The 12,041-nt window shown below is 31.1% G+C and overlaps 1 protein-coding gene across 1 annotated transcript; it reads left to right on the top strand.

Annotated features, from left to right (window-relative positions):
• The first annotated feature begins 3,452 nt into the window (after positions 1-3,452).
• On the top strand, positions 3,453-11,684 carry LOC136350834 (uncharacterized). The gene is made up of 3 exons (XM_066302927.1): positions 3,453-3,718; positions 7,445-7,565; positions 9,204-11,684. The coding sequence occupies exons 1-3, from the start codon at positions 3,674-3,676 to the stop codon at positions 9,422-9,424; spliced, it is 387 nt and encodes a 128-aa protein (XP_066159024.1). The 5' UTR covers positions 3,453-3,673; the 3' UTR covers positions 9,425-11,684.
• Positions 11,685-12,041: the final 357 nt, after the last annotated feature.

The following is a 12,041-nucleotide window of genomic DNA, read 5'->3' as shown; positions in this document are numbered from 1 at the left end:
AAAACTTATTTATGGTGCACCACATAGAAGTAAATTTTAGAAAATCAAATTACCTGCTTAATTTAAAAACTTTATGTGTTTTGACACAATTAGTATCTTTCACTGTTATTCAGTTATTTGCAAAATGATGAAGTAATGTATGCTACTTTTTTCATTGAGTAGGTTTAGTTGGTTTCTAAAATTTCTTACGTTTTCTTGACATAACATTTTTTGACACAGTAATACGGTGTACATCGGAGTGAGGATTTATTTATTGACGATCTAAGTGTAAAGCGGATTTTTGACGGAAATAGAATTTAAAAAAATAGTAAATAAGAGGAAAATAGTAACTTCAAATATAGAATAAATTGAACAGCGATAATTTATTCCATAGCAAAATAATAAAATCGATATCAAATAATTATTATTACAGAAATTTAGGTTCTCCGCATAAATTAGAATGTCGCTATAAAGATCGGCAAACATCTCTCAAATTCTGAGCAGTTATTCTAATCGTAAAATTTTTTATTAGCCTAATAAGTTCTTTTAAAAAGTTTATAGAAGCAGAGTAAAAATTTTCTTTATAAACTCCTAAAAAAAATCTAGAGCTGTTAGATCGAGCGATTGACGATACCAAGAAATTAATTCTCCACAACCTGCCCATTTCTGTGAATAGTTTGCATTTAGCCAGTTCCTCGCCACCAGAGAATAATGTGAAAGATATCTGCGTAGTTGTGCTATTAACATATAATCAAAATTTGAATTAAATATTTCAAAAACTTTGGAATCTATAAAAAATAAATTTAAAATATATATAACTTCAACGCCCTATTTTTGCTTTACACAGCATTTCTGGAAGATAGTTTATACAGCAAACTAATATTATTTTTGTGTGTATAATACGTGGTTAAAATTCTGCTACAGAAAATCCAGACACTCTGTATATATGTAAATATGAACTATGTAATATAGTCGACCTCGGTTATAACTAATACGAGTTTACCATTTCGTCGACCACACATCACCATAGATTATGTTCTCTCTAGTCGAATATTTGTTATATACGATTCTAGTTAATATGCCCATGCATACACTATATTCGCCTTAGCTGACACTAACTGTGTCTACTTGAAGGGTAATTAACCAGGGGCGTGAGCTAAATCTCGATATATCAACATTAATTTTATGTAAGGCCAAATGGGTATCAACGGATTTGTAAATTATTCAAGTCATTATCTAATACTAATAAAATGTAATTATTCCAGTCCAAAATCATGCTAAATCGATTACGACTCGATATATGGGGATTCCCCGGTGTCCAGATAATTCTGACAAAAAACTCTTTCGCACTAGCCTAATTAATTTTTTAGAATGGTCTTTTTAATAGATATTAGTTCATTATAATCGATCAGACCTGTGAATTCTTCTTCGAAAACCGTTCTCTAAAACCGAGTATTCGTTATGAATGTATTTGTTATATCCGAAAAACAATAACCCGTAATTAAATAGTCACCTTGTACATTTATAATACATATTTAGTTCATTAAAGGCTACCGTTCCCTATAACCCACCTAGGTTCACTATAACCGAGTTTGAGGGTAGATGGTATTAAGCAAAACCTTCTTACATAAGCTGCAAGCATTATTTTAAGGCGAGAAGACAGTTCCCCAAAATTGGAGGTACCTCATTCTGCGAAAGGCTTTTTACTCGCTTTTTTACGGTTTCCCAATCAGTTTTACTGCATGTTCAACTTCTACAAGACAACTCAAGATTCATGTTGAAAGTAATGTTTTCTCATTAAATAAGAATTTTCTGTCCCTCAAAAATAGAATTTTTGACATCTCTCGTGCGACACTAATCGAAAATGCAATAACAAGCTCAGTTACCACTAATTGTTGGGTTTTGGGACCTCTTTTACAGCATATAAGGGGAAGATCATCCACTGTCTTAAAGTAATTTAGTTTGTATTTTAAAGTAAATCTTCATCGTTTATTACGATATTAAAGAGTATTGATTCCAACATAGTACATATTAAAAAGTAAATATTCGAGTTAGATGTCATATATATATATTATGTAAATAATGTAATATTAACAATCTTCTAACTAAATTCAAATCAAAATTAATTTTTTTAATATTTTGAGGTTAGAGCGGGAGGAACGAGAGACATCGGGGATAAAGACCCCAATATTATCATCTTGTCTCTCTCTGTGTGTTACACATATTCCATCCTTATCTAGTATTCTTTTGAACGTTTGAAACTCTGTCTTACTTATGGTGACACATTAACCGATTTTCTTCAGAGCTATCTCTTCATTAAATAGGTTATCCCCTTTAACGGACGCCAAATACCTCGCAGAGGAATGTCTGGAATGTTGGCGTGACATAACATTTGGAGGCGCCATGTATTTTTCGTTTACCAGTAGTCACCTTGAACTGACCTTCGCAGTATATTGTAGAAGGAACGTAGGTATTTTAATATTATAAAACGCTTTTCGCTTAATTTGACTTTTAGCTCAATTTTGTTTAACTGTTTAACTTAAAATAAAAATAAATTAGAAAAAAAATTATATGTTGCAAATGTCCTCCTACCAAGATTCAGAACTCTACTTTTTGCTTTATAGATTCACAAACTCTGGATTATTCTAAAAATATGGCGAATGATGATTTTAAGAAATTTGATTAAATGCTAGGAATGGCTCCAGATAGCTCATAACTAAACCGAATGATTATTTTTTACTTACTTCCTTTATATTTTCAAGTTGTATTGATAGATATTTTTGCTAATTCTACAAAAAGAGCGAAATATACGAAAATTTGTATAATATAATGTGAAGTGTGCTTTTTAATCGCTAATAAATATTTAGTCACATATAATATAATAACATAAATACAAGTTTTAGGCTAATGTATAATAAAATATTGCACTGACGTGCAACGAGCGATATGTAACGTTTTTTTTCAACAACTTAATAATGAACCAATATTGCTTCCAGCTTCCAGCTTGACTGGAGTTTAATATGATACATACATATAGTGTCTGAGAGAATAATGAGTGATATGCACGATTTAATGAAGGATTTATTTTCTCTGAACTCGAGCTTGACCCTCCAATAATTTTTCACAAAATATAATAACATACTCCCTTCTTATGACCAATACTTCGTTGGAAGATTTCTATTCCTAGCCTTAGATGAAAACGCAACTGTGTCATTTTATCAAAGCATTGCGAAATACACCAATTTTCCCTAAACTGAAAGGAAGGAGTGATCATTATCCACTGTCATACTCACCCGACGGTGATTAATGTAAGATGACTTGAGAGTTTACAAGCCTAATTAAAGGGTCTGTTCCCTGGCAGTCGGCTTAAATTATTCCCGCGACTGGTGCTTTGCAAGCATGCGCAGAAATGCACCGTGCGATGAGAAAATAAGTCCAAGTCCGTACCTGTAAAAGGTTGCAGTATACAAAAATTCTCAGCGATTACGAGTGGTGGATGGCATCATAACAAGCCCAGAACCAGTTTGGATATAGCTCAAGTTCGCGCGCATTTTGTTGCTTTTAAGTTCCAGGTCAGATTCCAGTTCCAGTTCACTGATTGATCGATCGGGTGTAGTCAGGCGCGGTCAGTAGCTACGGAAAATTTGCCAGGAGAATTGTGTAGTCTGAATCAAATTCGCAAAAATCGAAAGTCATGGGGTCTATCAGCCGACTATCCATTATTAAATTTTTGGAATTGGTAAGTGACAATTTAATTTTACGTGAGGAAATGAGTAAGAATAAGTAGGTAAGTTACAATTGAAAATTTTAATTCAAAATAATGCAATATGTAAATATTTATGTCACTTTAAAAATCACTAGGTGAAATTGTCAGTCGAATTGTTTTTCGTGCGTTAGCTAGCATGTTAAGACATGATATGACTATGACAATATTATACAGGGTAATTCAGGTTTAGCCCGCATAACATTAATAGCATATTGAACGTCTAAAAATAATGTCAGTTTGCTATAAAGCTAACATCCAATAAGGTTTCTTTTAGCAGATACGGGGAGTTCAAATTCAATTGAAAAAAAATGATAAATATTGAATTTTTTCAAAAAGGGCTGAAATTTTTTTAGCGAAATTTTGGAGGTGTTGATAACTATAAACGACGCATATGCTTTATTGGAAAAAATATTTTTTAGTTTTTTTACTAGTATCCCTACCTCTATGTTAAAAAATAAAAAAAAAAAAATTATTTGAATAGTTTTACTTGAAAACGGTGAGTCGGATGAAAGAGACCATTTCTTCAGAATTGAACAAGGAATTCAAGAATAGTTTTTATTTCTAGAAAAACCAGTAGTATAGCAAATTTTCTGAAAAAATATCCCCTAACACGGAGGTCGGCATGACAATGGAAAGGCTAAAAAAAGTATTTTCAGTGGAACATATACGTTATTTCTAGTCGTCAACGTCTATAATTTCGTTAATGAATCTCTAGCCCCGTTTAAAGAAATTTAATATTTTCATTTTTTAAATTAAATTTGAAGCCCGTGTATCTGCTAAAGGAAGCCTTATTGGACTTTGGTCTATATAGTAAGCTGACATTATTTTTGGATGTTCAATATGTTATTAAAGTTATGCGGATTAAAGCTGAGATACGCTGTATTATTTTTCTATATTATTCGCCTGTGATGAACTGAAGTAAGCAATTAAAGGAGTTTCAGAACAATTTGGTTAAAAAAGAACAAAAAAACATGCAATTATAGTATATTATGGTAGTGTATTAATATGTACATTATAGTGTGGTCCACATCAGCGGCATTATATGGGTATCTTGAGAATTGCAAGAGGTAGAAAAATGATTAAATGGGAAAAGTTGAAAATAATTTAATGGTCAGACCGATCCTGTTTTAAAAACGATTGTGAGTTTTTTCATTTTCGAAAAAACGCTAAAACCAAAAATCTTCTTTTTTCAAACAGTATTACAATTTACCGCTCTGTGGTGCTTTAATTTGTAAAAGTGGAAAGCGAATTGTGTTGTGCCTCATCAAGGTGTTTAACTGAAACAATTCAAAAAGGGCAACATTTAATATTTTAAAAGTTCGTTGGATCGCACTTAAAATAAAAATTTGGACTATTTAATTTTCTAATTTCAGTACAAGTTAGTGAAGTATTGCTCAATCCAAAACTATTTTCAGACATGTACCACATAATAATTTAGTAAAAAATAAAAGATACTAAGATAAATTCTTTATCTCTATTGTTTACTCTTTGCCCTGCATTAACAAAAATATGTAACGTTTTATTGGGTAATTTCACGATGTATCAAAGCAGCCATTAAATTTATTTATTTTCCGATTAGCTTGCATAAATTTTTATATTCTGCCAAATATTATATATTTTTTGATACTCTCTATTTCAAAAGAACTGCACTTTTCCTTTTACTCATTTTTTCTCGCTTTCTTTCTCTTTCTCAATTCTCTCCCTCTACCTCTCCCACTTTCCTCCTCCTGCCTCTTTGCCCTCTCACTTTCTCCCCTTCTCCTTATTACCAAACTTTTTCAACAGAGGTATTTCGGTTTTCCTTTTCAGCTGTAAATTCAACTTCAAAGAGAAAGATACTAAGCATTTTCCCTTTCTAATGGGATTCCTCATAAACTGATGTATATGGTCGATGATCCCTTACCTTTTATTGTGTTACATGGTGTCTTTGACCTCCTAGTCGAGAATTTCGAGCTTCACAATAATATCCATTCTTTTGCCATTCTAGATATTAAGCATTTGATACGTGATATTCTAAGTGTTAATATAGCATTAATAAACTATGATTAAACTATTTCAAACAAATATTTCTATGCACGTCCTACATTGAATGGATTACTATCAGTTATGTAGGTAATATATAATTAATGTGTTCTTTTATGGTTACGTATTTAAATTAATGTTGTATTTATTAGCGGCATTTCCTCTTAACATGAGATTGGAATTTCAATTAAAAATAGCACTTTCAATTTTTATTCTAACTAAAATTGTCATACGTTAATATTTTTCTGCATATATCCACTGCCAGTTAACGAAAAAAATTCTGTAAATTAATATTTTGGTGCATATACTGTCTATCGCCAGGCAGACTCACATCTACTTTGTTTATACTACATAAACTGATAATTGCTTTGTATAGTTGTAGTCATGTCTATTTTTAAATCTTACCGAGTAATAATACTCTAAAATAAGTTGTGTTAATAGAATGATTGCATGCTCGAATAAAAACATAATTTTCTTGAAATATTTCGACACGTTCCTTATTCTGCGAGTTGCAAATTATATCAGGCCTGCGGCTTCATAACAATATCAAATTAAGAAAAAGTAATTTCGAGATTTCTGATATCAGAACGTAAGTTGATTTCCTGTTTTGTGTGGTTTCAATTCGCATAACACACAAGTTTATTAATTGTCAGGCATTATTTCTTATCGCAAGAAACCTTAAATAACTCAAAATGTCCATGAGATCATTTTCTATTTGGTTTACTTTAAATAAACAATAGAAATATATTTTTACAAGTATGTAGTAAAGTGGCTTTGCAAGATGAAATTAGCATTTTATCATATAAAAATCAAAGTGGCACTTTTAGCGGACGTGTGCGAGTTAGGATTTTACAGCACGCTAATATTTAATCGAATTGAAGTTAACTCTTATAGGAGAAATTTTACACCTAACTCCTGCGAAGGTGTCTTTATCGCACACTGATGGCAATTAACCAACTGACGCAAAACAACAATCAAGTTAAAGAATCACTTTCTGCACTGGCTAGATAGATCAGTATTACCCATTAATTACTTCATGATGAAAAATAATATACCTTACATTTTCAAAGTTACTGTTTACTAATTTCAATTAAGTGAAGGGGGTTTACAAAAACTAAATCAATAGGTTCCCAAGATCAGATTTTGTCCAAGGATTTAAATGTTAAATCGTTATTCGGAGAATTAAATTTGATGCCGGATTGATTCTAGAAAGCATTAAATGTAAACTATACATTTATAAATATCAGAAAAATGATTGATGAGAAAATGGTCGTTGATTCAGTATTTGCAATTATGTTTTTCCTGCTGAAAGTTGTTAAAAATCCCGAAGTCCGTATTACATTCGTGGAGGCTCGTTATGTTTTCCACTAGCGTGTAATGTGACTCTTACTACCCTTCTTATCTTAAATCTATAGTTATTATTAAGTGATTGTAAATTATTCCATCCAAGTATTATTCCTAGTAAAATAGGAATAAGTCTATACATTTACTGAATTCAGCAAACATTTGCGTTAATTTATTCGACCTTTGCGCCAAACGAATATTTAAGCTGATGGCATGGTTCAATGAAGTTGATGACGTTCCACACTTAAAGATACAGATCTACAAATAGTGTCTATTATTTAAATACTATTTTAAGTATTATGTAATGTAGGGTCGATTTTTATTAAATTTCAGTTTATCGCAGTAGTATGCATCGGCCTGCACTATAAGTGTGAAACTAAAGATTGGAATATTGATACCTTATCAGCGGTAGCTTTTGGAGGATTCATTATTATCCTTATTGGAGGATTTGCAGGTAATACATCATGGAAGAGTTATAAGAGTTATATAAATACTTTGCGTCAAAGATAACGTACCACTGAAATTTCGTTTAATTCTAAAGAAAAAACTTGAAACTTAAGAAATGTGTACTTTAACATTTCTTATCAAATTATGAAAATGTTCATTTTTGGAACTGTGTTTTTTTTTCACATTTTTAGTTAGTAGAAAGTTCAGGTGACTGGGAAAGGAGGTGGTTTAGGTATAGGTCAATCCTTAAAGTTTTAGGAATTTTTTTTCCCGTGATTTAATTTACAATTATGGTCTACCAGCTTTATAATAAGTTCTTTCACTCATTGATATTCATATTAAATCCTGGAAGCACCCTCCGTTTCTCAGAAAACTATAATTAATGTGATTTTTTTGGCTAACATTTTGGATGGTACAGTTATGTTACCAAACCGCTTGGCTAACGCAGAAACCGTAGACACAAGAGAAATTTTCATTTTAAACGATTTATCCTACATATGTTCATTGCTTGTTGAATCACTCTGTATATCTCACCTAAATTAAGCGATTTTGCAAGAAAATTTTCAGACTTCCGACTACACGAAAATTATCAACTTTGTATCTTTACTTAACAATAATTAAGCTATTTTATCCATATTTTAAAAATATTAACTCTCAATTTATAAGGGAGCCGAATTTTCAGTAGTGACTTTATATGGAAGCTCATTATTAACGACTTCTGGTTATTTGAGAAAAATATAATATACGGTTTAAAGACACTTTGGTTGGTACTTTATAGATTACTTCAAATTAGGGGTAATCGGAAAATAGAAAGTAACCGGAAGTTCGAAATAAGTGGGTTCGTTCAAAAGGAACATTACATTGCATCGTGCGGCTCTAAATTGTCTACCAGAAAAAAAAAATAAAAACAATTTTTGTTCAAAAACGCTATTACATAGGGCAAAATATAATCTTTTGATGTGTTTTTATTTTTCAAATATTGTTTACATTACCGGTAGCGCAATATAGCCTATTTATAAAATTTTAAACATGGGTCAAGTGACACTTCAAATTTAAGATTTTTCAAAATTACATTCAATAGTGTGTTGCGATTCAAAATCTATTGATTAGGTTGTGAGAAAAACAGGTATAAATTCAGTAAAAAAATGCAATACGATCTCAGTGAAATAATACGTAAACAGTGAAAAAAACTTGTTTTTTGATAGGAAATTAGTTGGTCGATTTTATGCTCACAATTTCGGGTAAAAAAATAATAATATAAAATAAATAAAAATAACCAAAGACTGTGAGCACAAGATCGAGAAAACAAACCACTTTGTTTTTCTCAAAAACCATTCGATAGATTTTGAATCGCAATACTCCACTGAATGTAATTTTGAAGGACCTTTAATTTGAAGTGTCACTTGGTCCATGTTTCTATTTAAAAAATCGGCATTTTATACTACCGATAATGTAAGTTACATTAAAAAAAACAAATGCCAAAAGATAGTATTTTTTATCCTGTTTATTATTGCTTTTGATTTTTTTTTAAGTAATATTTTTTAAAGAAATTAACAGGGGGGTACAAATTAGAGCCGTACGATATATCTGTTAATTACAGCTTCAAACCTTTAAAGCATTACAAAGAAGGATAAATTAATTGCAGGATACCTGCTTGGTTCCCCAATCACCAAGAAAATCGACATTTTCTACAGTTTGGTCGGTTGCGCCATGTTTCTCGCCGCAGGAGCCCTAAATATTAAGCACTTCGAAAATGCATGGAAAACGGAGACAAGGGACTACGGCCTTGCCAAAGGATCTATGGCAGTGATAAATGGCGTTTTCTTCCTGCTTGATGCTTTAATTACATGGCGGGGAGATTTCTAAAATAAAAGCTTTTTGCCAGTGGTGTAGCTGTACTTTTCTTCCATTTTCTGCTGTGTTCTTTTAAATTAAGTTTCAGGCAATGAAGACGTATGTATTTTCCAAACTAATCAGTGGGATTTTATTTTCAAATTGTATTGATTCGTATGAGCCTACCTATTACCAAAAAACTAATAAAATTAACGAAATTAGCTTTTGGAAAACAACGAAATTGTAATTTATTAATCTAAAAACTTTATCATTTGGAGGCGTAATTTATTAACAAATATTTCTAACGTGTTTCATGATTTATATTTTGTCTTAAAGGTACCTACTATTAGATATATGCTCGTCATGTTACATTTTTCTCCCTATTTATGACCAGTTCTATTAGAATATTATAGCTTTGAAGGTTGGTATGAGAATGAAAAATGTTGAACGATTTACGTTTAGGTATTATACCTCCTCGCATTTTTCAAATTTTTATTTAAAGAACTAATAAAGGTTAAAAGTCCAGTTATCTTTTTCAAATACAATTTTTTTTACCTTCCTTGTATAATCAATTTACAAAAAATATTACACCCTTTTTAAATATCCCTTCCAGTTTTTTTGTGATAGTAAGGGTTTGGTGTACACCTAAAAGAAACGCTTTTCCTGTCAAGGTTCTCACTACTTTCCATCAAATCTTTAGAGTCGCAAGGAAGGTAAAAAAACATTTTGTGTTAACAAAATCTTTGTGCCTATAGATGAACAAACAATTTAAATATTTCAATAACATTTTTTACGTATATATTTTTTTACATAAAAATGTTTTGAAGTCAGGGTCTTAATTTCGAACAAATTCCAATGGACATTTGTGCTGCGAAATAATTCTGGATGATCCTATGAATTATGAACTACTTACATGCGAGTTAATTACTGTTCACTACCAAATACCTCTCTATCTGCTACCATAATGTGATATGCACTATGTCCTTACATTTAACCTTTGATGAGCTTTAAATGTTTTAGATATTAGTACGAACCACCATAGATTATTATTAGGGGGACTATTTCTTGGGGCGTGGTCCTTTGTGCAATGAGAAACAAAGTTTCATCAAGTTCAAATGTTTACAATTGTTTACAAATTTATATTTACATGTTGCGATTGTTTTACAATCTATGTAATTTTGTTTTTTATTTAATTTTATTTTTGGTATTCTATTCTTATAATGATGTGGAATATTGATGAAGGCGCTAATCAGCTTGAAAACGTTTAAATATATAATTTTTGAGAAATTTTGCTGCTTATTGGACAACGGTACACTACCTAAGAGCCAATGCCCGTAATACCATGACGGCCCAAGAACGATGCGATGCTTAAACGTAGGAAGTAGATTATTATTGCGTCAACGATGACATCATTTTGACTCAACTCATCACAACGTAAACTGGTACATCATTTTCTTGAATATTTTGAATATATATATATAAATATATATACATATATATAATTAAAAGTCTGAGTAATACAATAACTAGCAGTTCAAAGAGACCTCAGGTTTGTTCAGGTTACAGCCAGACAGTTGTAGAAATTAGAAACACCCTCTTTAAACACATTCTCATGCATTCTCCATTGGACAATGATTCGATATTATTAATTACTTTAATTAAAATGTGAATATACCATCAATTGTCAAATACCGGATCAATGAGAAAGAAGCTGTGCCTTTGCTTTAAGGCCCTGACCAACTACAGACTGAGTAGTTTACAGATACATCGTACGTACCACACATCCTGTAATAGAAGTGCATCATCTTGTGCATACATTTATCAGCCGACTTAGAACCGACGAACATGCGCGCACTTAAGCAACCTACTTATCTGTCCAACGAACAAAAGTCTGTAGTGTGCGGGAGCCTTAGGGAGTCTGTGGTATGGTCTTTAACTAACATACTATATTATTTACATTAGATACTCTGTACCGCAACTTTTAAATTAGCTTGAGGGCCTAATTGTGTGTAAGATATTTAGTTACAGAATCGTACCATAACAAATGCCCTATAGCGTCTCTTTTCCTGTGCAATCACAGCGTACAATATAATTAAAGGAAATGTTATTTCTACAGAAAAAATAGGATTAAAATTTACAATGTATTTTTATATGCAAATTTAGTTTTATACTTAGCAGTTTTTAATGGTTTGTCAGTGTAAAGCACTATTGAATCTTTATAACTTTTGTTATTTTTACACCGCATGTTTGTATTTTAAATATTAAATTATTATAAATATACAGTCGTATGCTATGTGTACTTATTCTTTTATCCATCCTTTAAGATAAACTTCCGTCCAACTATAAGAGTTTGATACTTCATCACGGTTCTTTAATTGTCTCTATATGTGTTTGTTGGTCTCATTAGCAAATCAGCAATCTTATTTGTTCCATAAGATGATTATTATCCTTATATATAGGTGTTATTTAAGCACACACTTTAAGAGATGATTTTTTGAGTGATTCCAAGACAAAAAGTTTATACAGGCTAGTACAAATTAATAGCTCAATATGCTAATCACTTTTTCTTGAGCGAAAATAATTAGATTTTTGTTATTCGACTTTTTTCTTTGGTGCTTTATATTTATTATATAGATTGTTTCAATCATTA

Source organism: Euwallacea fornicatus, chromosome 4, assembly GCF_040115645.1.
Source record: "Euwallacea fornicatus isolate EFF26 chromosome 4, ASM4011564v1, whole genome shotgun sequence".
Lineage (NCBI taxonomy): Eukaryota > Metazoa > Arthropoda > Insecta > Coleoptera > Curculionidae > Euwallacea > Euwallacea fornicatus.
This window is presented reverse-complemented; position numbering and strand designations above follow the sequence as displayed.

Coding starts and splice junctions, on each gene's coding strand:
- LOC136350834 (XM_066302927.1), top strand. CDS start 3,674: ATGGGGTCTATCAGCCGACTATCCATTATTAAATTTTTGGAATTG. Junction 3,719..7,444: donor TTATTAAATTTTTGGAATTG/GTAAGTGACAAT, acceptor ATTAAATTTCAG/TTTATCGCAGTAGTATGCAT. Junction 7,566..9,203: donor CCTTATTGGAGGATTTGCAG/GTAATACATCAT, acceptor AATTAATTGCAG/GATACCTGCTTGGTTCCCCA.